Genomic DNA, 26,442 nt, shown 5'->3' on the forward strand with positions numbered 1-26,442 from the left:
CCAGGTAGATGTGCTTAGCAGCAAGGAAGAAAAACAACATTTTACTCTTATACTCCATAAGTGGTGTTATGACTGAGTTCAAAATGCAAAACTGCATATGCTCAGAGACTTTCTTTTCTGCCTCTTTTAATTCGGGTTAGCCAAATGCTTTTGTTCTGACATATCAGGAAGGTAAGAATGACTATAAAGCATGGAATGGCAGTGTGAGCGGGGGAGATAAATGTTAATTGGGTGCTTTACAATTGAAGTAAGTGAAGAAGGCCATAAGTTCAGCATCTAAAATTACCTAGATGCACTACTGATTTGGTGACCCAACCATCTGCACATACTCTGGTCACCCTCCAACTCTTCTGCGATTTGTTTGAATAATGTCTCAGAATAGCCCACCTCACAGGGTTGTTGTGATGATAACATGAGGAAAGGAGAACTATGTGTTTCACCTTGAGCTCCTTGGAGGATCACTGGGGTATCAATGCGGTAAATAAACAAATATCAGCCATGGACGCCAACTTCATCTTCCTACAATGCTGCAAGCCACCACACCCTTTTCTCTGCTGTTTGGTCTTGCTAACTTACATTAAGTTATACACTGATGCAACAATCCTGAGCCTAGCTATCTATACTTAGATGCCACATGTTCATGTGAGTGACAGAGAGAGCTAAGGGGGAACTGGGTGCATCAAAGCAGCTTTTTGAAATAAACATTTTAAAAAGAAACTAGTATCTCTCTCTATCTTGGTGGAAATTCATTTTCCGATCCTTGAGCTAGTGGGTGTTGGAAGCTGTTACTCTCTAGCTTTTCTTCTCTTTTTACTGAAGAACTTTACCACCTGATTTTTTTAAAAAACAAAATAATAATGGTCGCGTCATTATTATCACACAGTAACATGCAGGTGCCTTTATTTAGCACCCTTCTAGAATGCCTTATTCATAACCTGATTTCTGATTGCTACCTCTCCGGTTCATCCCATTCATAATAGGCGCTGCAGACAGAGAGGGAGGCAAATGGAGGAAGCAGTAATTAAGGGAATTCTAGAACTGCTGCTTCAAATGACAGCAATATTTCACGAGCCTCGTAGCCTCAGAAACTCCTGTGACAGTTTAGTTTGTGAATGTGTATCCAGTGCCAACCCATTCCGTTTTATTTTTTAAGATTGAGTCGTCTGAGCTGAGGAATGCTTGTACAATTTATTTAAGGCTTTGTGACTGAAACAGAACCCATTTAGTATGCGCTTCATTTGTGCAAATTCCTAATTGTTTTTCATGGCTGATGGTAGGTGGTGTAAATAAGCCATGTTGTGTTTCTGGCTAAAGGAACTGTTTATCCACCACAATTAATGCACAGGAGAGAACCTTCCTTATGCAATCCGAACACTAGTCCATCTAGCTCAGGACTGTCTACACTGAATAACAGCTCTCAAGGGTTTCAGGGGTATCCCCAGCCATACCTAGAGAGGGCAGAGATGGAGCCTGGGGCTTTTTACCTGCAAATCATATGCACCACCACTGTGCTGTGGTCCCTTCCCACATCCTTAGTACATGACAAGCTACAGAGCAATGTAACCAATTATATCGTCCACCAAAGAGTGCAGTGCACAGCCATTCATGTGAAAGAGAAAACCAGCTCATTTTTTTGAACACACATCCATACAGAAGCAAGGCTCACCAATTTCAAATGAACTTAGTTTTGATCCAAGTGCACGTATAATCATCGCGTAAGGTAAACAAGATGAACCAAGTAAATCCTAGCATTTGATGGTTGATGGATTCACAATCAAAGCTGCCAACTTTTCACTGGTCTGGTTCGGAGGACTTAAGTTTTCAAGCAGCCTGGCAGGCAGGAAGTCACCATGGAGATAAAGTGAGAGGAACTGCTGTGGGGCCTGGATATTGTTATCCAGAGACTCACACAATCAGGGTCAGGGGAAAAGGATTTGCTCCAATGCTTTCTCGTCCAGGTATCCAAACTGTACATAGTGAACGTAAAGGAGCATGTGGAATTTTAAGTCTGTGTTACATGAAAAAAAATCCATTAGATTGCTCACAACATTTTTTTTAAAAGCGGGATCTAACGGCTGGCACCTGTGGTCAAAAAAGCACAGGCAATATGCCAAGTCCCTTGAAATTCCTTGTGACCAGATGGGATGCACATACCCAATCCATGAGCTCTACACCGAGCAGACTGGAGCCCTCAGCGCCATGTCTGCCTGGGTCTCTTCCAGAACAGACAGGGAAAGCAGAAAGCATGCGGTTACCCAGAAACAGCAGGCAAGCATTTTGGCAGTTGCCAGGCAACCTTCTCTACATGCTTTCTCCTGCCCCGACCTCCCCCAGATGAGGGCTGAAGGTTCTTGATCAGCTGTGTAAGCAGAATTGATAGCAGCGGCCAATAGTAAGAATACCCTGGGACCTACTCTAGGTTCATGCTCTTCTTTCCGGTGGCCTTGTTGTTTTCACACCACTGCTTCCTTAGTGCCTCCTTGCTGTTTGGTCCCCTTTACTTCACCAGATCTACCTTCCTGAAATCCCTGCTGTGCCAGGTCCACCACTGCTTGCCCATCAGGACCTCTCTTTCTTAGGCCCTCCTCGTCTGTTGACGTGTTTTCCCTTCAGGTCTATCTAGTGTCAACACGGACTGGCAGTAGCTCTTCAGGGGTTATAGTCTAGCTCTACCTGGAGATGCCAGGGATTGAACCAGTTGTTCTACCACAGAGCTATGGCCCTTCCTAACTCTCCTTTCCCCTCCAAGTGACATACGTACACTTTAAAAAAGCACTATTCGAGTGGACACAAAGACCTTGAGGATAGCTCAGTCAGTAGAGCATGAGACTCTTAATCTCAGGGTTGTGGGTCTGAGCCCCACGTTGGGTGAAATCTTTCTGCATTGCAGGTGGTTGGACTAGGTGATCATCAGGGTCCCTTCCAACTCTACAATCCGACGAGTCTATGATTCTAACCCCACAATGGACACACCCTTAAAAGACTTCTTGCAAGAGAGAGAGAAGGGCCAGCTATAAAGACCTAGGAACTTTATTATCCTGTCAAGCCGTTCCAACAGATGACAATATGTAGAAGAGCACTGGTCAAACATTTAAGGATCATGCAACTTTAACTGTTGTACAGAAGAGATGATTTTGGCAGATGCTGATTCTCGTGTTACAGGCCTGCAGGAGTTTGAAAAGCTACACCTGCCCAAAGTCCCTTTTCCATACACCTGTTTAGTATAGGAGCCCAACAGTGTAATCCTAATTATGTCTGCTCAGGAGCAAGTTCCACAATGTTCAGTGGGACTTACTCTCAGGTAAATGGGTATACAGAGGCGCCAGCTTGTGAGGGCGATGGGTTTAGTTTTCGAAATGCCAACTCACCCCGTCCCCAATTAAATATAGAAACATTGCTCCCTATACTGTCGGCGCACTGGCACATCAAGCTCAGTACTGTTTACACGGACAGGCAGCCAGTGGCGTAGCGTGGGGGGTGCAGGGGGGGCCGGCCGCACCGGGCGCAACATCTGGGGGTTAGGGTTAGGGGGCGCAAATCCACGGGTTAGGGGGTGCAAATCCATGGGTTAGGGGGTGCAAATTACTTGCCTTGCCCCAGGTGCTGACAACCCACGCTACGCCACTGCAGGCAGCAGCTTTTCCTGGTTCCAGGCAGAAGTCTTCCCCAGCCCTAGCCAGAGATGTCAGGGATTGAACCTGGCACTTCCTGCATGCAAAGCAGACACTATGCCACTCTGCAACGACAGGCACTCCCCTCTTTTTGCTATGAATTACTATCTGCGCAACAATTCTCACCACAACCTTTGAAGAGGAGATGGGCAGCTGTGCACCCAGCGAACCTGCACCCTCAGCAATCCAGGTGCGCCTTTGAATCTACATAATACACAGCAACAATTGTGGGGCCAATGGAGGGCATGCACTGCATTGTGCTCACCTTCACATGGGGAAAGGTCCTGGTGTTTCAACAGAAGCCCAACAGGCAGAAATCAACAGGTATAACCTCTCCCTAGCATGGGGGTGCAGTGATGGATAAAGCTTCAGCTACTGGTTTCTACCTGCTATGCATTAGTTAAAGGTACAGAAAAGGGTACCAGATGCACATGGCACAAACCATAATTTGAGCCTACAAAAACAAGGTGGGAGTAATTAGGAAATAAAAGTGTAGGCTTTTCAGGGTTCTCACTACAGCATGCTTCCTACAGTTCTTGTTCAAACTGCCCAGCTGAGCATACCCATGAGATTCCATCGCTATGCTTAGTTTTACTTATAAAACAGGAAGGGCAACAGATTATCACATATCCTATATCATAAAATCCCATAGAGATCAACAGGTGCCCTGGGAGTATGGACATTGTAATGGGCAGGCTGTCAACCAAACATTTGTTTCCTCTCCATTAATTATGGTTGCAGCCACTTGAAGGCTTGAATAAGATTATGCAACTGATCAGACATTTCAGATGAGCAAGCCTTACACAATTTTAAATGAATGAAAGGAGTTAAAGCACGGAAACGAAAAACTTCATTGTTATTTAAGAATGAGTAGAGTACCACGGTAGCCCCACACAGTGCCAAGCAAGTACTGTGTCTTGTATTCGGGAGCATTTATGTATTTCTCAATTTATTAAAATGTGTGTCCAAAAACAATAATACTTTTCCTATGGCCTCATCAGCTTCTGTGAATTTCACATGCCATGCATTGCAAACAGGTGGTTACAGAAGCCAGGAGAGCTTCTAAACCTGGAGAGGGGGGTAGTTTCAACAATTTGGTAACTGCATCTTTAAAACACCTGTTCACTAGATACTTTCAGCGACTCATCGCATCTAACTTTCACTTCAATGTTCCCAAATATGTTTCAAACCATGGAAAGGAACTACAAATCTGGTACAAACAGATGCACTTTAGAACTAAGCTTACAAGGCACCACTAGGGAATCAGAAAAGCATGCTAGCAGAAATCTTTCAGTGTCTGTGATTTCAGAGGTAATATTACAGAAGACAGCTTTAAGCCTGTTTGCACCAGATAGGATGAGTTAGATCTTCCAATTCTTAGCTGTTGTCCACTGGTAAATTCCACTCCCCCCCAAAACAACAACAACAAAAAATGCTGAGAAAACCTGAGTAGTCCTAGCAACTGCAGTAGAGGTCTGAGCCTCTATGGGAAATCAATTTTTAGGATTGCAAACAGCTACCACAACCCTAAGCCTCGCTGGTTCAGATGGCTATATTACTGTGGTTTGGAGTGCAGGCTTACTTCCAAACAAAAATGCTTCATAATACAACCACCCCTCAAGCCCACTGTAAGCAAGACAGGAAAATGCAAAAGAAAAGAAAATTACTTTATTTTACTTGGAAACTAGCATTCCTCAGAGGGGCAAGAAAACACAAGCCACGAAACCAGCAGAGGAATATCTCAGAAGTAATACTGTGGCAGAGCTCTAGCTGAACAAGGAGCTGGATATAAACGAAAGATGCAGATGTAGAACTCAAATTCTTGACAGGTTCTGTGTATGTGGGTATATAATACATGCATACATATATTATATATGGAGACACACACTGTCACAGACACATATGCAACTATCTATCAGATCGAGAAGCTGAGTCAGCAAAGAGCTTCTTACCTGAGCTGATCATGCTGTGCATTCTTTGCTGAGCCAAGAGCTGGTCACGTCCCGAAACTCCATCTGAGGAAAAACACGATTCACTCTCGTAAATTGTCTGCAGCATATTCCAATCAGACTGCACTTCTGCTACATGAAAGATTCATCATCAACCGTTCAGAGGCGTTGGAAACGACCCCTTCTGCTCCTGCTTCCTCCTCCCCAGGATGAGTGGGGGGGTTTTTAATAATAAAAAAACCGAACCAAAAACAATACTAAATGGCACTAAATTACCAACATGTGCATATGTATACATATAAATGAAATATTTCTATACACAGGGTTTTCTTAAGCATCAACTATGACAGCAATCCAGTTTAAAAACCATTTACTCTGCCGCAGAAGCTTAAGGCACAATGATACACAGGTATTATTATTATTATAAAAAAAGAAAATAAAACTGTTGATTATTATGCACCTCTCTAGTTGTGTTAGCTGTGCTCTGGAAGCCAAGAGCAGGTGGAGGAGGGATATATTTCTCCCTCAGGTTATTCTTGGGAGTCGAGTGAGAGAAATAAAACCACTTAAAAACAAAAACAAGCAAGCACAGTTTCTAGGGACTTGACTCCCTAGGGGTTTAAGTTTCAATTACTCCCAACCCTGGCAAGTGATTCTGTCTCTGGGTCCTCTTCCTCCTCCTCCTCCTCCTCCTCCTCCTCTTTGATTGCCTGCCTGCCTGCCTGCCTGCCTCTCTCTCTCTCTGTGCAAAGTTGGCCGGAGCTTGTGAGAGCTCATTTGCATACGGATCAACAACAGCCTGGCCCACAAGCAACAGAAATAGAACAATGGCTGGCCTGAGCCAAAAATAGGTCAAGCATGGCCAGATGATTGGAGCCTGCATGAATGCATTTAAAAATACCTCAGCTCACCCAGCTGGCCAGTCCCTGTCTTTAAAAAAAGCCAAAAAAAAAGCTGCAGGTCTCCAGCGCGATCCCCTCCAAAGCGATTACTTTGTCCTAATGCCAAACCTGCCTCTGTCTGTATTATGTGTTTAGGTTAAACATGCCTCCCTGCGTGTTTATGTGTGATGGAGAGAGACCTGCGTTTCGATTGTATTTTTGATGCCCTCGCTCCTTTTGAGTGGACCATGTGTCATCTTTTGACAAGAGAGCAAAAGGGGAACAGGTCCGTGCTGGGTCTAAAATAATACCGTGGAAGCTTCTGCTCATAATGTGGCTTCTGCTTCTCCTACGCGTAGCAAACCTATTTTTGTTGCCTGCCTCTCTGGCTGTGTTGCAGAGAGTTGGCTGGAGCCTTACTATCTCGCCGCTCAGTTGCAGGATGTACAGGCAACTGACAACAAAGAAAGAAGCTAAAACATAAAGACAATAAGCCAGCTGAAAGCCATCGCACCCACCCACCCTGCCGCGCCCCACTCCCCGGGGAAGGGAAAGCACATCCAACAAGGAATTGTACTTTGATTTCTGAATAGATTGTTCCCGTTAATGTCAGTTTTCAGCTGCAGCACAGCGTGTTAAGCACTGCAAGCTACAATACCCTCCATCTGAGAGGAGGGAAGTGCTAAACAATTTATACTGCAGAGCGCTCTAAATATAAAAGGAAGTGTTGTCTTAAAATAGCTGCTTCCAGAGTCGCATAGCAATGTTTAAAGGTATACACACTGGCACGCCTCGTCCTGTCTTTCAGAGCTGCTCATGGTTTACACTGCAGGGAGAGGCACAGAAGCCAAGTGGGGATACGAGACCATCTCTAAGCAAATGTGAAGCAGCAGATAACAAAAGCAAGTGTGTTGTTGTCACGTGCATTACTCCAAGTGTCATTGCCTTCATTCTGAATGATGTGTGTGTGACAATATGCTTTTTTGCTTTGGCATCTACTTATACTTAGAAAGGACGTGGTTCCCTGCTTACATTTTTTGTGCACCTGCCTACAAATTTGGATAAAGCTGGGTCCAGTCCAGCCTGCATTCAATGGTGCCAACTGAGCATTGAGAGGAAAGCCACAGTTCCCGTATCTCTTGCTCTACACAGCCCTTTCCTCATGTCAAACAATTGTATTCCAGTTTGCTGCATACACACTCAAAAATGGTCACAAAGGTATCATTCAGTACTTTATTCATTTATCTGGAGTACCGTATTTTTTTCCTGCTTTATAGCTCCGAGAGCTTCTCAAAGTAGCTTACGCAAGGTCCTCAAAACAAAACCCTACTCAATTCTGGGAAGGGAATGACAACCCAAAAAAAATATATTACACAGCGTGTCTATACGGAATCAGGATTATTCAGGCTCTTGTCTTTGTTCTTTGTGACAGCATACCAGACAGCATCTCTCACAAAAGACTCCTCTGAGGCCAAGGAGTGGGCCTGAGCTATTGGATCCTCCTCAGCCATGATGGAAGCAGGCTTCCCTTTGATGCCAGTTGCCAGTTGCCAGGCAACAGTTCCCAAACTCAGTCCACGATGGATGGTTTCTCCATATGTTGTTGGGCTACAATTCCCTGACCACCAGGCCTCCTGGTTGGAGTGAATGAGAGCTAATTGCAATATCATCTGGAGAGGCTCCCATTCCTATTGTAGACTCAGGCCTCATCTACACTACACACTTAAAGCAGTATCATACCACTTTGAACAGTCATCATTCCTTAGGGAGAGGGATTGATTAAGCCACTGCAGGAATTGCAGCTCTGTGAGGGGAATTGGGGTCTGCTAAGCAATTTTCAGCACCCTTAGCAAAATACAGCTCCCAGGATGCTTTGGGGGGAAGCTACGACTGTTTATAGTGGCACAATAATGCTTTACACGAAGAGGGCCAACGGTGCCTCACTTAGGAAAGGAGCCAGCCAATGAAAGACAAATAAATTCACCATGTAGCTTTCCATATATTGGATGTAATGAGATAATGGCCTTGTATGCACAGAACGGAAGCAAACCATGGTTTACTACAAATGGGCACCATGTGCATGCTGTTCAAATCATGTCTGCTCTGCTTCTCCCCTTTCCCATGGTGGGAAAGAACAAACTACCGTGTCGGCATAGCATTATGTGCAAATCAGTTTTCATAATTTGTTTCTTCCAAACAAATTACAAGCAATAATAATAACCATAATAATATCAAAGAGAGAGTGAGAGAGAATCAAGAGTGAAGTAATTATGGGTGAAAACATGAGCAAAACCCAGCCCCACTGCTGAATGGACAGCAAAGGAAGAGGACTAGGGCTGAAAGACCAGGGGAAATTGTAGGTGCATGAAGGCAGCTATCCTAAGCACAGTATAGGGAACTGTAGCCCTGCTTACATGGTAGGTGCCTAATTTAACAATATCCATAGTTATGCCTTTTGGTACATGGGTGGGTTTTTCACTAGTGCGTTTTTCAATCCTACAATGTGTTGCAAATAATGTAGAAAAGAATACCTGGTCAAAATGCAAGAGACTTGTAATCACTCTCCACAAATGCATCTTAAACCAACCCTTTTTAAATATTACCTGAAATCGCCATTATTTAACAAAAATTAGTGGGGCAGACTTGAATAAATAAAGCTCTCTTGTTTACTAGTTTCTTCTCATGTGTGGTTGCTCACAAATCAATATGAAGCAAAGCAAAGTGACCAAACTGTATGGATCATTCTTTCTAGTGACGTCAAGACAATCTAAAATGTCACTGTGTCCTCTCACTGGGTGTGAGTGGCACCTAATCTCTATATTCTAATGTGGAACACAGGAAAATTACAGAGCATGGCTATCCATAGCAGGAACAATTCAGCAGGAGCTTATCTATATCCCCCACTGACAGAAATGAAAATCTAGGAGTGTCTTTGTGCTGCACCCATTAATTTAAGTGGAACCTATTCAGAAGATCTTCTCAATGGGCTGTGCATTTGGATTTGCAGGAAATGAAGGAAAACCAACAAAGGGAAAGCTAGCTTTATTTATTTTCCTTAATACTGTCTCCCACCATGACAAAAGGTTCAGGTAACTAACAATCAACTCAAAATAGAGACAGCACTGTTTCAAAACTCATTGTTACTTCCAAAACTAGGTTATGCTACTCCGTTACCCTCTAACTGCCAAATGTCATTAATGTGGTGCCCATGAGTGCAAGAGCATTCTTGAGGTCTTTCCCTGGTGCTCACTGGGTCTTTAAGTCCCTAGGCCATAAGTGCATACCCTCCAACATTTCTCCGATGAAAATAGGGACGTCTCCGATGAAAATAGGGACGCTTTTGGAGGATCTGTAAGTAGTGAGAGTGCTTACCCTTTTCTCCCTTGAAAAGTACATAGACCTGAGGAAGGAAGCTGGAAAAGTGACACTCTTTCCCACTTATTTCAGCTCTATGTCATTTTCAAGCCTCGGGTTAATTCTACTGGATCCCAGAACTCCTGGAAAAGAAAATGTTTATGTGTGGGTTCTCTGTGTGTCTCTCCCCGTGGCGAGGGCTGATCTGTGGGATGGGGGAGAGGGGAGAGAAGTAAATGGAAAGTGTGGTGCCCATAGCACTTGCTCACAAATTTAGGTTGTGTCCATGGGCCTACAAACATCGTTGTACCCCATGTTAGATGCTACCGTCCTTTGGCAGCCAACTTTAAACTATTAGCAAGCTAACAAACCCTTCCCAAGAACCAGAAAAATGGGGCAGGTCTGGCATCTTGGGGTGAGCCTTCAGTTGGCAGCTCAGGTTGGTACCAATCTCTCGGCTTTACTCAGCTCTCATCCTTTTCAAGGCACAGTCAGGTAGCAGTGGCCTGCTCCAAATGAGGTATACATGCCTGCAGGTGGGAACTGAATGGTAAATTGAACCACAAATTCTAGAGCATAGAACTGGATGACTATCCTCTAAAAAAATTATTGGCCTCGTGATTTGTTTTCCAGATTTGTTGCATACTTGATAAGCTAGCAAACTGTGTATCTGATACTGAAAAGTTTTCAGTAACATTTTATACATGCTTATTCATGAACATAACATATGGTCTCAACACTGATTCCTGTAAGATTATTTTTCACCAGACTTTGACTTTCAAGTAACTTTCAAACCTCCGCTCATCCATGAAACTTATTGGGTAGCTTTAGGCAATTCATCTCACCTTTCAGCTTATCGTGGAGTTATTTTAAGGATAAAGTAAGCCTAAATTGTAGCCTGCTCTGCATAAGAAATATAAGACATGTAAGCAACTGAAATTACAAATCATTCAATAACCTTGTCATGGCAGACTAGAGTAATCAAACCTGAATTAGAGGATTGGGGAGAGGTGTGTGGGGGAAAGACAGTCTTAAACAGCTCTGAGACTAGCTGTGTCTCCTAAGGATATTTGAGCGTGTGAGATTTTCTGCATCATTTGACCTGCTAGGATAATTACTAACCTGCTGTTAATACCTCCCCTTTTCACACTGAAATACTTCAAGGTATTTTTATCTTTGGGGAATTTGTGGCTAGTTTGCATGATTCATTTCCTCTGCAAGGGAAAATAACATGGTGCAAAAATAATAGAACAGTACAGAGTTGGAGTGGCGAGCAAAGCTACCTTGCACTTTTTCCCCCTAACAGGTGAAGTGCAGGAATGCACACAACGAGTTTGACAGCAGTGTGGGGACAGGAAAGGTCCCAGAGGACATACCTATCTCTGAACCCTGTTTGCAAGAGAAGCTACCTTATTCATAGTTTTTTGTATCAACACACAAACCAAGGAAGAGCTGTCCCCATTAGCCGATGGCGTGGTGGGATTGTGCCGCTCACCTGACCTCCTTTCAGCAGCATTACTGCTACATGCTGGTACAGAAAAGGAGGAGGGAAAGGCAGTGGTGAGGTCAGCACACTGCAAACACGACAGTGGAGCCAATCTGGCACTCCTCTTGGCACATTCGCACCACTCCCCCTCTCTGTCCCATGATGCAGCAGAAATGTAGGCAGAGGGAGGTCGGGGGAGTGCTGTAGCTCCACCACGTACTGGATATCCTTTGAAATCTGCACTTCTCTGAATTTTGTGATGCAGTTCTTCAACCAACCAACCAACATGTACAGGAATGCATATAGTAGACAAAAATGTGCACAAAAAGTGTGTATTTGTGAAAATAACATACAGAAAACCATTGTTTGCAAAAATACGTATATTAGGCAATATGTGTTAATTCAGAGTAATGTAGCCATATTTGCACGAAGGTTGTTTTTTTAAAACAACAACAACACAGAAATTGCTGTGGAAATGTGGAAAACTGAATTTAGGATTGAGAAAAATGAGAAACTGAAAGAAACTGCCTGAGACCTCTGAATATGGGGCGGTATTTAAATTCAATAAATAAAAAATAAACCAAAATGGGCAAATATGCCCCTCCCTAGTAGGAGCAGCGATCATAGAATTGTAGAGTTGGAAGGGACCCTGAGGGTCATCTAGTCCAACCCTTTGCAATGCAGGAATCTCAGCTAAAGCATCTATGACAGACGGCTATCCAAACTCTGCCTAAAAACTTCCAATGAAGGAGAGTCCGCCACCTCTCATGGGAGCCTGTGCCACCATCAGAGAGCTCTTATTGTTAGAAAGTTCTTCCTGACGTTTAGCTGGAATCTCCTTTTTTGTAACTTGCACCCATTGGTTTGGGTTGTGTGCTCCAGAGCAGGAGAAAACAAGCTTGCTCCATCTTCCATGTGATATTTGAAGATGGCTGTCATACAATACAATGCAGCTATACTCCCTCTGGTTATGGAATTCTGCTTTTCCTAGCAGGCTGATTTCCTAGCAGTGACAATTAGGTTGAGGTGGTTTTGAACACAAAGAAACTGCTTCTCCTCCTCCTCAAGATTAGTCCCATTGAACAACTTACATGCTAGCTCAAGGATGTGGAGGAGCTGTGGCCTTCCAGATTTTGTTGGGACTTCAACTCTCATGAGCCTCTGTGTGGCCAATGGTCAAGGATGATGGGGAATTGGAGTCCAGCAACAAGCGCTTCAGTTTCCTCATCCCTGAACTAACTAACTGAACTAACTAACTAACTAACTGGAGCATGGTTAGTTAGTTACTCAAGTTAGTATGGCAACTCAGACACGGTTGTTCTTGCCTTCACATTTGGATGCAGTAAGCTTCTGAATATTGCAGAAGGAGAATATTACTGTCCTACTTGCTAGTTTCCCCACAAGGCCTCTGGTTGGTCACTGTGAGAACAGGATGTTGGGCTAGATAGGCCACTGGCCTGATCCAGCAGGACCCTTCTTATGCTCTACCGAAGTGCAAACAAATAGCAAACGTTGCTTCTTCCTTGGGCCTCCCACCCCACTGTGAGAAATAACAGATCAGGGTGCCATCTGAGAGGCCTCTTGGCTCCGCCATTGCTTGGCCACATTGGATGCTTCCTTCCTAGCTCAGATGAGACACAGTTAATTTCTCTGGGCTTTTTAGAGTTGTGGTCAAGTTTCTGGGAACTGTTTTCTCCTTGCTTATTCATGATTTTGTGCTTGATTCTCTCATTGATTGGAGTAATGCTCTTTATGGACCAACAAAAGAGCTTGCCATTTCCCACACGCTCCAGCAACAAGGAAACATAACAACTCTGAACTGAATCAGTCTTTGCCCAGAATTTAACAGCCTGGGTCCTACAGCTCACCCTGCATTTATAGCTAACGCAACAACAATAAACGTGTGAGGCCCACGAAGCCAGCTGGATATGCAGTGGTTAATGCTTATAGGCGCACTGTGGCCAAGCCAGTTCACTGAAGAAGGGGGAAAAAACAATCAAGAAATTGGTAGGTTATATAAAAAGATGAGCACTGTGGCATCATGGAAGAGGTATGCACGCAACACCTAGCATATTATTGCTTTCAGCTCCAGCTACTCCCGTGCTGAGCTCTACAGGCATGCTGCTCAGGATGTGGAGAAGAACGCTGGCAAGAAGCATTACATCGCGTCTCAGGAATCTCTCCAAATGTTTTCCTTTCCACATGTGATAAATAGTGCTGCAATTTCCTCCTCGTCTGATTTAAAGAAAATGCCAAGGTTCCAAGGTTATAGAAAGCCCATAGCAGACTGAAACTTGAACTCTACAACTTTAGCTACCTGGGAAGGGAGTCAAGTGTTTTTTGACACAATTGATCATACATTGTAAAATATAATGGCTAGAGGGGCACATCAGTAAGTCCAAATGTTGGCACTTGCAGTTTTGAAAATTGGATAATTATCTATTTACAAAAATGGGATGTAGTATGACAACCTCACAACAGAAGGGAGGACTTTTGTGTGGTGGGGGCTCGAAAAAAACAAAATAAAACGGCATTTGCTGCACCACCGAAAGTGAGCACTGATGTAGCCAGGCAGGGAAGCCTGAGAGTCACTTCCAGATCTTGGGACACCACACCTGAAAAGGCTGTGTCTTGGCTATCTACCTACCCCATTTCTGATGGGCCCAAAGCAGGACTGCAGAAGGAAGGTTTTGGGGCAGGCTCATACAGATGAAGGTGTTTCTTTAAATTGTCTGAACCTGGTCCTAAAGTCTTTATCACTTCTCTTGTGAACGAACAGGGTGGTGGCTGATATAGATCCCTTTCTTTCTAGTGACATGAGTGATGAGGGGCATAACTGCACGTGTTCCTGTCTCTCTTTCTGCTCTTTCATATGTGGCAGCCATTTCGTGCCATTGAACAAACACACCCTGAAGCTATTTTGTTAGGCCTTGCCCCTTTCTGTGTCCACAATACTTTCTCAACATTCCAGATGTGCCCATTGGCCCTCAAAGGTAAGCAACCTCTGAGTCAGTGATTGTCCTACCTGGCATAAGCTATAAAATGCAGAACACATTTTAAGGGGTCTCCTACTTTCCTGGAATGCTTTGTTCCATCTTACCTAAATCCACACTTTGACACAACTTCACTGCCCTCCTTCACCTGTGATAAAAGCTGGACACTACAGATAGTCCTCTAGAAATGGGAATACTGGGCACAAAGTTGCTGCTGTGCTTGCACAGGGGGTCGTATAGTAGGGAATTAATAGGCCACTGCTGCTCACTGCCCCACTCCCAAACCCAGCATTTTTATTTCTCTATTTCCCATCATTCTCTGTAGCAGGACTTGTATTCTGAAAATGCAGATTGCTTCTATGTAACTCATAGGAATATATATATAGCCCAACTATAAGCTAGTTTCAAAACTGCAATAAAACTCATTCCATAGGGCAAGTTAGACAGGCTGAAAATATATTTATATGTGAGGATAGAAATAAATATTAATTCTTTTGTGAAAGGGGTTATAAATAAATATCCCTGAATAGTAAAGCTACAAGATCCAAGTGTTTTATTGTGCCACCTGGAGACAAGAGCTGACAAGGTAATTGTTAGTTTCCTTCTAAATCTACCACAATAAAGAGGTCTATTATGCAGAGCTGGTGCACAGCTTATTGCTGCTTCAAGTGCTAATGAAGCCTCTGAAGGCAAATTTTATTGTAATAGTGTCACGGCAGGAATTCATTGCTCATGGAACTTTTCAGCAAAACTAATGTATTAGCAGTGTAGAATAGCTTCTTTTATTACTAGCAAACACTCACGAATGAACATCGTGGGTTCACAATGTTTTGCTTTGCTAATATTTGTCTATGCACACAATTTTAAAGGCAGGCATAGTAAACATCAAAGGGCACGATCCGACAGAAAGCACTCACGTCTAACAGTGAAATTCTAACCGTGTCTACTCAGAAGTAAGTCCTATTGAATTCAGTGGGGCCTACTCCCAAGTGAGTGGGATTGAGATGGCATGCAGCCTGTCATTTCCTTGCTCCTGAGAAGATATGGCACTGTTCATGGTTATTTTAGCGAATGAACCCTCCTGTACCAGATCTATGCAAACTACACCTCTAAGGGCTTTGTTATTGTGGTGCTCAGCAGTAAACTAAACCTGATTTAAACAGCATCTATTGGTTATTTCTATCCTTCCCTTTCCCCCCATAACCTCTGTGGAGGGTCAAGGTGTCTTCCAGAACAGCCTGTGGGGGGGGGGGGGGGAGCTGATGGAGGAAGGGGAAACCCTCCAATGTCTATCAGAGACACTTTGCATGAGATGTCTCCACCTGCTTTGGTGCAAATTCCCACTCCTGCAGTTCATGAGCCCCAACCCTGCAGAGAGGGTTTGGGGGTGCGCAGGAGAGAGGAAGTGCTAGTTCCTTCTACTCATGCAATCTTATTGTGGTTTCCTTTTCATTGTTCACTTTAATGGATAAGGCACAGAAAGCCCAAAGCCATGGATTCATACTTATAGCTCTGACCACAACTTTGTTGAGATTTCTATTCCACCTTAAGGAGCAGATGTGTGGAACTGTTGCATGTCACATGTCTGTTTACATTCCAGCACAGCTTGCTGGGAACTTCCGCTGTGTGTATAGCTTTTGCTTTTTCATTGGGACTTCAGCTCTCATGAGAAGACGAGAGAGAGAGAGAGAGAGACGACATGTTTCTTTGTCCTGATTTATGATTAATAAATCTGTAGTTGTAGTATGCTTCCACAAGCCTCATGCCTATTCTGTGTGTGCAATTCGCTCCGCTGATAGTGTGCCCTGGCTCTGAAGCCCGGGTCGCTGATTTATGTCAGAGCAGAGGCTGATGGTCTTCGCAGCGGGACGGCTGGAAGGAAACGGCCCAGCTGGGGCTTGCCAGCTGGCCTCCCGGCCTTCTGCATGTTGACACTTTTGGGGTGGGGGGCAGGGAGGTGTTCTAAAAGTAATTTTTTGATCCTTAAGTTTGTAGGTACCCTGAATGTGGACATTATTGCAACCACGTGTACAACATCGTATTGTCAAATTTAGATTTTGCAAACACAAGGTATGACTTTAAAACACAGCTGAGATTCCAAAAAAAAAAAAAAAAATATCAAGTAGGATCCAGCTTGTTGGCCACACATTGACATAATTAACTGATAGTAGTGTCTATGTTTAAAGAGCAATATACCTCTGGTAACCGAATTCGAGGGGCACAATGGATCCATGGCACTATCTTCTCCTGGCTGTAAAAATTCCAGGGGCATTTTTTTTGGCCACTTGGAGGCAGAATACTCTGTTCATTCAAAAATGACAAATCTTGTGCTGATACATTGCTCAGTCCTCCTCCCTTAACTATTCTAACAATTTTATTTGGAAAAGACTCACCTCCTGCTGACAGAAGAGCAATGCTAATCTTAGGACTTTGATAGATGGGCAGTATATGCATGCAATAAATAAAATCTTACATTCCAGGGTTTTTGTTTCGTTTTTGTTTTACAACCCTTTATTTTCCTTTTTTCTTTCCTTTACTTATTTATTAAAAATTTACTTTATTTGCAAGCACTAGAGCTTAGCATGGGACAGCTGTTGAGTAGAAATAAGCATCCCTGTTTCAGGAGACATGTATGATGCCATGCCTCTCATAAAACTGTCCCGTTATAAATATGCATATCTGAAGTGTTTCACTCTAGCTAAACCCTTTGTGGAAGAACACCTTGTAAGGCTCTTCTAAATGGCACAACCTTAAAAGCTCTGGGGGGCCATAATTCTGCAAACTGGAAGCCAGTGCAGACAGCAATTCCCTGAGCTGAACACAAATCTAGGAAGTCTGCTACCAACAACAACAATGAAATTCTTTCTTTTATTATACTGTCTAGATTTTAAAAGGTGGGCAAAGCTAGGTAATATGAACTGGAATGACTGATAAAGATATAGAGCATTTGAAAATGCATTGCATAGGAATGGGCTGATTTCTCTAGCCAGGTATTCTGCCTTTTATAGTGTCTAGAACCAACATTTTTAGGAAATGTGTTATCAGAGCAGTCATACTTTCCCAGCCACGGCAGTTTAAATTGCAACTTCAAAGCTTTTGTGCTGCAGAAAACCTCTAGGGCCAAATAATATTAACAACAACAACAACAATAAATACCCCTTTCTTGGCCATGTGATTGTGGGGACGTGTTGGCTAGGATAGAAAGAGTGAGGTACACACAAAAATAGTTACTTTTTAATTGACATGGAGTTTATTAATATTACTGTTTTGAAGTACAGGAAACTGCTACATCCTCTAATTCCTGGCAAAGGAGGCAATGCTTGCTGTTAGGGAAGACTCACCAGTGTAAATTTCTTTTAAAAGCAAATGAAAGAGGAAATGAATGTGCCATTATTTATTTTAACTTAAAGCTAAATGTAAAAATAAAAGTGATTGTGAAAAATTGTGGGGAGGGTCATTGGTGTGAGTTTTTCACATTCATCTTTGTCCAATCTGCCTGAGGGAGGGGTGCAAATTTTCCAAATCCCACACCATTTGGATGGAAAACACTGAAGTTGCAGCCAACAGAAGACAGGATAGCAGTGGCGTAGCGTGGGTTGTCAGCACCAGGGGCAAGGCAAGTAATTTGCGCCCCCTAACCCGGGGCAAGGCAAGTAATTTGCCCCCCCCCCCCGCTGCACTGTCCCTCCCCCAGATAGTCCCTCGCTCTCTCTCCGCACCGCACCGCATGCCTGGCACCCTCCCCTCCACAGTGGGCGGCGACCCGGCGGCTCGGATCGGATTCGCAAAGCCAGCACTGCAGTGAGAAAGAGTGAGTGAGCCAGGTAGGGGCAGAGAGCTGCGAGTGCGAGCGCCCCCTCCCCCCGATGTTGTGCCCGGTGCGGCCGGGGCCCCCCCTGCACCCCCCACGCTACGCCACTGCAGGATAGGGCTCCTTTGAAATGAATGGCAAAACAAAGGTAAAAAATGAATGCAATTACAAAAAAAACCCCGAAAACAAAAGATGAAATGAAATTTGCTTGATAGCACGGGTTTTAACAATTGTGTTGGGGGCAGAAATCGCAGAGTTTGAAGAGCAAAAGGGTCAGCAGTTTTTGTGCTTCATATACCCCCAGCATCACTGCCTAAGTGCCTTCAAGTAATTCTGGCATTAAGTCTGAGACCATTAGCACTGATACTAAAACTGCTAAAGGAGACCTGTTCACAGCCTGGCACCCTTCTGTGACACATACAATTATTTGTGATTAAGCCAAATTTCAAATTAAAGGAAATGCTACACTTAATAAACAAGGAATTAAAAAATCAATGCACAACACAACTGAGTAGGAATAAACATTTACGTCAAACTTGCTTGATCCCCAAGGAAAAATTATGTCCTTATTATATCACTGTGAAAATGAGCTCTGAAGTTATGTTCCCCTCCGAGGAATGATTATTATATTCAAAATTTAGCCTGGATTTGCAGTTGCCTAGTAGCTAAAATACCTTCACCTGGTACAAACTGACTTTAAAAGGTCCCTGTTGACAACTTTAGGGACAAAAACGAAAACAAACAAACAAAAAACATCCCTCTCAAGCTGTAAAAATGAGTCACATGCAATTTCAAGTTCAAAAACAAGATATTTCTTTCAGATTTTTCCTATAAGCCATGTCCCTTTATAGCCATTTTCTTATCTCTTTCGGTAATAATTGTAGTCAGAGCTATAAGTATGAATCCATGGCTTTTAGCATTGTATATAAGCACTGCTTTTTTGACATATGGGAATTTTAACACAATCTAGCTTGAGTCTGCAATATTAATGATGCTGGGGAACAGTGTTTTGCTCTATGACTGATCTCAGAAAAGTGAGGTACACATGTTAAGATAAATAAATGTTGTAGCTTATCATACATCAGAGTAGCCCAAAATGGTGTTGTGCATATCCAGAGCGTACACAAAGCATTAGCTTCCATATCTCCCCTTTGAAGACATGTGGAATTTCCACATGCAACACTTACATGTCTTAGGATGGAAGTAGGGGAGAAAGAAGGGAAAATTCTTCCTTTGGACACTACACAGGCAGTGAGAAAAGCCAATGTTTCACATAGCTTCCCCTCTTCATCATAACTATCCTGGGCTGGATCGAGACACATAAAAAAAGTGTTTCAGAAAAACGCGTTGTAAACCTCAAAGTGGGAAATCACATTGGCAAAAGACAGAACTCCACAGCGCCATGTTGTGTCACAGTGTTATAATGCATATAAAACACTTTTTCTTTACTAATGTAGCTGAGTCGCTAGCAGGCCTTTCCTGTGGTGGCTCCCCACCTTGTGTTTTGAATATTTTGTTGGTAGCCGCCCAGACTGGAAACCCAGCCAGATGGGCGGGATATAAATAAATTATTATTATTATTATTATTATTATTATTATTGAATGCTCTCTCCGGGGAGGTTGCCTAGTGCCTTCATTACATATCTTTAGGTGTCGAGCGAAAACATTCCTCTTCTCCCATGCCCTTGGCTAATTAAACAATCTATAGCCTTTTAAAATATTGGGGGGGGGGGGAGTTACTGTTTCATTTGTTATTATGTTATGCATTTTGGTGTTTTTATACCAGAAACCACCCTGTGATGATCAGATAAAGGGCAGTACATAAAATTAATAAATAATAATAACCACCACCAACATCCTTTGGCTTCTGTTGTCCACCCTGAACCTAAGGAAGATAAAGCACAGAGTAAAATTATTTAGAGATATATGGGGATGGGGGGTTTAAAATGACTTAATGCAAGGGCATCCTTCTAATGTAACTTGGACATTATTTGGTGAGCCGAATAGCCACCCTTAGGCACATGCCATTCCTGGCTCCTTTATACACTTTCTGGGTAGGTAGCAGCCACAGATCAGTAGCACAGCCCATGGTTTGCATGCAGGAGAAACCAGCTTTAATTCCTGGCAGCTACAGGTAAGGCTTGGAAAGGTCTGCTGCCTGAAACCATGGAGAGCATAGACAACTCTGAGCTGGACTAGAGGGGCCACTGCTCTGACCCCAGCTTCCCATGTTCTATTAGCACATCATTGGAAAGAAACAAGATACTCTCTCATTTTGGCCAAAGAGAGCTGTAGGATTTTGAGCTTTAGTTAATTGCTTAGAAAGCAAACGAACATCTGCATTTACAGGTCAAAGGATAACTTTTCATGTGTATATGCAATTGTTTACTGTTACTAAATGTAGAGACGGTTCCATTGCGTATGAAAGTACTCAGAAAAGTACCCGAGGGGATTTGAAAGTAAATATTTACAAAGTTCATCACAGAGAGAAACACTGTTGTGTATACCAAGGGCTGCATTTTCAAAGGATGGATTTCAAGTGCTTAGGAAGGATTGTTAATGACAGGCTCGCCTGCGTGAGTCAAGTTATGGAGTTATTTTAATAGGTTTCTTTACATGAAAAACAAATGAAAAATGAGGATAAATGAAAAAATTCTGGTTTCTGTTGAGTGCATTTGTATGGCTGCTCAGAAAATATTTAGATGATTCTGCTCATAGTATCATCGCTGCAAGGGCATCTGTATAGAAGCCTCTCTGCAGTTAGGGCTTTATCTTGAAATGTCGGGGTTCAAATGTGGAGAGGGTCTTTCAGTAAAAGCATAACTTTCCTCTAACAGTTTTCAGAGTAGCCATTTTAGCCTTTTGCAGCAAAAACAACAAAGTCTTGTATCACCTTAAACACATTTATTATACCACAGGCTTTTGTGGATTTGAGTCCACTTAATCACATGCACCTTCACGGTGCCACAAAACAATTTGGAAGTTGTTACTCAGTAGTAAGGAAAAGACACTACTGGATGTTCTTGAGAAGAATATTAAGGCAGTAATGGACCCTGAAGGTGAGACTCCAATACTTTAGCCACCTCATGAGAAGAGGAGACTCCCTGGAAAAGACCCTGATGTTGGGAAAGATGGAGGGCACAAAGAGAAGGGGAAGACAGAGGATGAGATGGTTGGATAGTGTTCTCGAAGCTACCAGCATGAGTCTGACCAAACTGCAGGAGGCAGTGGAAGACAGGAGTGCCTGGCATGCTCTGGTCCATGGGGTCACGAAGAGCCGGACACGACTAAATGACTAAACAACAACAAAATGGACTCTTGCTCTCCTGAGTTTTTGAAATGAAAAGAGCTTGAAGAAACACCTTGTCTCATACATACCAACAACTTCACTCCATGTCCCACCACCACCTCAGGTCTGATGGATGGCTTCATGATATATAGGGCCTCCTTGGTCACTGTGTCTCAGCAGTGAAATGTCATACATCCACAGACACCCACTCACACCCCGGAAAGACAATTTAGTACAATATTTTTCTGTGTTCCAGCTCATGATCAAAACCCAGCTTTTTAGGAAGGCTTTGGAAAATGTGATCAAATAGTTAAGGGCAACGTTGTTTGGCTTTTCAGTCGCTGTATTGCTCTCTGATTGCTTTTAGCCACCTTGAAAAGCCAGAGACAGTGGTACCTTGGTTTACGAACTTAATCCGTTCCAGAAGTCCATTCTTAAATCAAAGCATTCTTAAACCAAGGTGTGCGTTCCCATAGCAGCGGGGGACTCAATTTACAAATGGAACACACTCAACAGGAAGCGAAACATGTTCTGCTTCCAAGGCAAAGTTCACAAACCAAAACACCTGCTTCCAGGTTTGCAGCGTTCTTAATCCAAGTTTTTCATGAACTAAGGTGTTCTTAAACCAGGGTACCACTGTATTTGACAGAACAGTGCAATATGAATCCTTTAAAAAATAATAAAATAACTACATAAAAGTATATCTATGAAAGAGAAAAGAAAGGGCATGAGGAGAAATTCAATTGCTTTTCTGTTTACTAACGAAAACTCTCAAACCATTATGAGCAAGACTCCCAATGTTTCTTGCTGTGTTGTCATGAACTCTTCTGGGACCTGACTGGGGAGATGGGATGGATTTACCTTTCCAAATCCACAGGGTGGATTTACCTTTCCAACTCCATTTTCTCCTTCTGACACAGAATAGAGAACTTCTATATTGTCATGTTCCTCATCTAGTGACAGGAAGACGTGAGCAAATTCTGCCATTGTGTTTGCGTATGTTCCCCCAGAGATAGTAACCCTGAAGCTTCTGGCCTACACTATAGAGATCCTATATATTACAGGCAAATGCTGGAGTGCATCAATGCCATAGAATTAAAAAGAACTAGAAAAATGTTTGATGAATGTTTGGCATTCAGACTGTCAGCAAACAAATAGAAGATAACAAATGGAAATCAGAACTATTTTCCTGCTAATGCATCTGCCAGAACAGAATGGAACAGAACATAGAGAGGATACCCAACCTGTCTCTCAACCAGTATCCTAACGACATCCTGTGATAGACAGATGGGCAGGACAATCCACTGTCAAAGTTGGCCTGTGAAGATGGGGCCAGGTTCAACATTTGATCCACAAAGTCAAAAGGGCTTCCCATCTCTGTTATAGTGGATGGCACAGAAACAACTATGACAACACAGTTAAAGCACAGCAAAGCAGCTCTGAATGGGATTGGCACAGCTTGTTATGATCCCTGGCCTGCTGTTGTTTGCTTTCTTTCAATCAGAGGCAGGAGACAATGTCAGTCATTCGGGATGTTTATGTTAAGCAGGTTTTTGTTATTTACAGATAAATAGACACATACAAACACACATGCTGGACACTTTTAGTTAAATTTTAAATGCTAAGTTTCTTTAAATTTTCCTATTAAAATACATATTTGATTATGTAGAAGGAAGATTAAAATGCCATTTTGTATGATTTTTTAAGTTCCCTTTTGAGTTCATCTAGTTAAAATTCCTTTTAGCAAAAGGCCCTGCTGTACTGCTGGGCACTATAATGTCCACCACTTATTATCATAATGTGAAATTGCTCTGTAGTAACAGATTGCCATACATAGCGCAACATAGCATTTAGTGCATCCTGGAGTAATTAAGAGTAGACTTGAGAAAACAGGCAACAGGTAAAAATAGGCAACAACGAAAACACAGTCACAACATTATGGTGGCGCATTATGTCATTTAGAAAATAATGGTAGGGATTGTTTTATTGCCTCCCCCCCCCCCTTTTCATAGCACCTTCACTACTAGAAAAAGAACTAGGATGAGAATAAACAGAGGTAGAAAGTAAGTGGAACAACAACAGCATATTCCCATAAACCCAAGCATTGGCAACAATTCAGTGAAATGTTCTTGCAAAATGCAGACATCGGCACGTAAAACAACACTGCAAGTTTTTCTTTCTCAATAATAATTCAGTAAATCTGAGCGCGGATCAAAGAGGAAATTGGTGTTCTTTTTTTAATAGCCCTGAAACAGTATGCTCCTTTCTAAAGATTAAAAACTACAGCTAAAAGCAAGAAATACAGATCTTAGTTGGCTACGGAGTGATAAAGAAACACAGTCCACCAACAAGACTGCGTTCCAGATTCCAACTCCACATCCGGAGACCTCAACTCTACTCATGTTCTTTGGACTTCTCTTTAATGTTCTTTAGCAGAGATTTCCCAGTATGGGTTGGTTCAATGGGTGCCAAGTAACCTTTTTGACCCACACCAAGTATTAAAAATAGATTGGTAGACAGGCTGCATACACACTATACCTTTAAAGTACATTTAAAGCACAGTCTTTCCCTCAAAGAATTCTGGACACTGTACTTTACCCCTCAGAAAGTTACAACTCCCAGCAACTCTTAACAAACCACAGTGCCCAGAATTGTGTGTGTGTGTGCATGCACACACACACATTTTAAAGATATAGTGTGTACACAACCTTAGTGAGCAAACTGCACTGGAAACTGTACCCTTTAGTACCCTCAGAAAAAAAGCACTGATAATCATAACCATCCTCCTCATCTACAACAGTAAAGAGGTAAAGAGTGGGTTTTCCCAGAGAAAGCGGTGGAGAAAATGGAAAACTGCTCGGAGCCATGCCTAGAAAACACAGGAGAAGTGGAAAACTTCTCAGAGCCGTGCTTCCTAGGCATGGGAGAAGCAAAGTATGGGCAAGCCCACGTTGCCACACTGTGCTCTTCCCAGAGACACAGTGGTGCCAGTCTGTTGAAGAAACCTTATTTCTACACTTTTCAAACATTTTGAAAAGTCCTCTTTGTGCCACAAAATCTAGCCAAATGTTAGAAAAATCACCCTTTGGGGGAGTGACAGTAGTTTTAATGAAATCAAATCCAATCCAAGAACATTAATGAAAACAAATAAAAACACTCCAGACTTAAAAAGAAAAGTTAATTGTTCCTTGTTTGAAAAGGAACTGAGCAAGTGTCTTCCCGTTTCCTGAGGTGATTGGTGCCGAAACATTATTTGAGAAGAAGGGGAAGGAAAGCCTCTGGAAGGTTCTGTTGGCAATCCGGAAAACTTGGACTACATCAGAGTGGGGGACCTTTTTTAGCCAGGGGGTCACACCCCCTCAAGCCTTCCAAGGGGTTGAGCGGGGTCCTGAAGGCCATATTTGTCCCCTCCCCATCCTCCTAGGCCTGAGATTCCTCACTCCTGTACCATATACAATCCCATGTATGCAATTGCACAGGGAACACATACAAGATTGTGCTGCTGTGGGGGGTTGGGGGGTAGGCATATTTATGTATGACCTGATTTTCAATGGAGAATTTCCACCACTCCAAAATATGTTCTGATATATTATTTATAAGGCTATTCGTTTATGCAGAAACACTGACCTTTCTGTTCTTTTCAGTGAGGGAAAATGCAAAGGGAGAAAAGAATAATTTATCCAGCTATCTATAAATAGCCCCTAGCTCTACAGAGTCTTCTGTGAACAACAATGCAGAATTAAACGGCAGGTTTAGAATAACTTACTGTAATTAGATTGGCTGTGCTACTTAAAGAAAGTTGTGTCCTGACACTAATAACTAAATTTACCTTCCGTGATTAGTGAAAGCTGATTATGCTTGATTAAGCAGGTAATCTGTTGGCTGAGACGTGATTGTTATTTTATTGGGGAGGGGTCACTGTGGTTTTTGTTGCAACTGTAAATTTCTCCCTTAAGATCTTGACTGATACTGGTCTGCTACCCAGCAACTAATGTATCTTGGCATGATGAAGCACTGTCCAATTGATTAAGCCTTTTGTTATAAGGAGAATACAATCAGAATCAGTCTGCCAGTTTTCAGAGAATATGCAAACTATTTGCCAATTTTCAAACACCAGTGGCACTATTGTGCCATTCAACATATCCTATGGAAGGCCCAGGAAAGAAAGCACTCCTGTATTTCAGCCTATGCAGGAAACAATAGTACAGTATTATGCAATAAAAGCCCAGGAGAGGTTTGCGACTGGGCAGTGTGGCTCGTGGGCTGTTCAGATAGGCAAGTGTGGGTGCAAACAAACAGAAACAGAAGGAAGAGTCCTTTGGAAGCACAACAGAGATTTCCCACCTCTCTACTCATTGTTTCTTCCAACAACATGCTGAGAGAACTTGGAAAGTGAAGGAAGCCTCAAGATTGGAGGTTGTCAGAGCAAGGAAGATTTGCTTTCCAACTCATCACCCCTGAAGTCAATGGCTTGAGCAAAAGTGCATCAAACAAAAAGGATATGCAGCACCAACCAAGCAAAGGCCACAAACTAGGCTCCTAGTTTTATATCAGGCTTGGCCAAACAACAGGCTTCATTCTTGCAGCTAATGCAAGAGGATAGAGCAACTCCTTATCATCCCTGGCCATTGGACATGCTGGTTGGGTCAATATGAGAAATCATTTCACCATTAGACTTAAATTATCCAGGTCAAACACACAAAAGGTCTTTACAAACGCAGGCTTCAGTGGTGATTTCTGGGAGGCTGTTCTTGAGTATTTGCAACATTCACCTCAATAATTATATAAAAGCTCAGTAGGAATTTTGCCATTGAGATTTGCAGAGAAAAAAGACATCTCTCTAACCCACAATAAATACTACTGTAGTGAACAAATGGGGATACAGTTACCAGTAAACTTGTGTTACTGCTATATACCCAACCAGGGTAGATGATTATCTATCAGAAATGATATATTAGCATGTTAATGTCCCTATGATTCTATGAAGATATGGAGAACAATTGCAGTA

The 26,442-nt window shown here is 42.7% G+C and overlaps 1 protein-coding gene and 1 long non-coding RNA gene across 8 annotated transcripts in view; one reads left to right on the forward strand and one right to left on the reverse strand.

Moving 5' to 3' along the window:
* The window catches only part of HDAC9 (histone deacetylase 9), a 423,892-nt gene that overhangs the window by 248,843 nt on the left and 148,607 nt on the right, over positions 1 to 26,442 (reverse strand). For 5 of the 7 annotated variants that reach the window (XM_083405349.1, XM_083405344.1, XM_083405343.1 and 2 more), the window contains one exon: positions 5,624 to 5,686. In XM_083405349.1, coding sequence (XP_083261475.1) covers positions 5,624 to 5,686 — 63 coding nt within the window. Of the gene's footprint in view, positions 1 to 5,623; positions 5,687 to 6,080; positions 6,348 to 26,442 lie in introns of those variants that run through there. The other 2 variants (XM_083405346.1, XM_083405348.1) reach the window with 2 other exon arrangements.
* The window catches only part of LOC310660671, a 365,222-nt gene continuing 341,581 nt past the window's right edge, over positions 2,802 to 26,442 (forward strand). The window contains exon 1 of the long non-coding RNA XR_014503597.1: positions 2,802 to 2,893. This is a non-coding gene — a long non-coding RNA (uncharacterized lncRNA). The remainder of the gene's footprint in view (positions 2,894 to 26,442) is intronic.

This window comes from Podarcis tiliguerta (genome assembly GCF_965153285.1).
Source record: "Podarcis tiliguerta genome assembly, chromosome: 12".
NCBI lineage: Eukaryota > Metazoa > Chordata > Lepidosauria > Squamata > Lacertidae > Podarcis > Podarcis tiliguerta.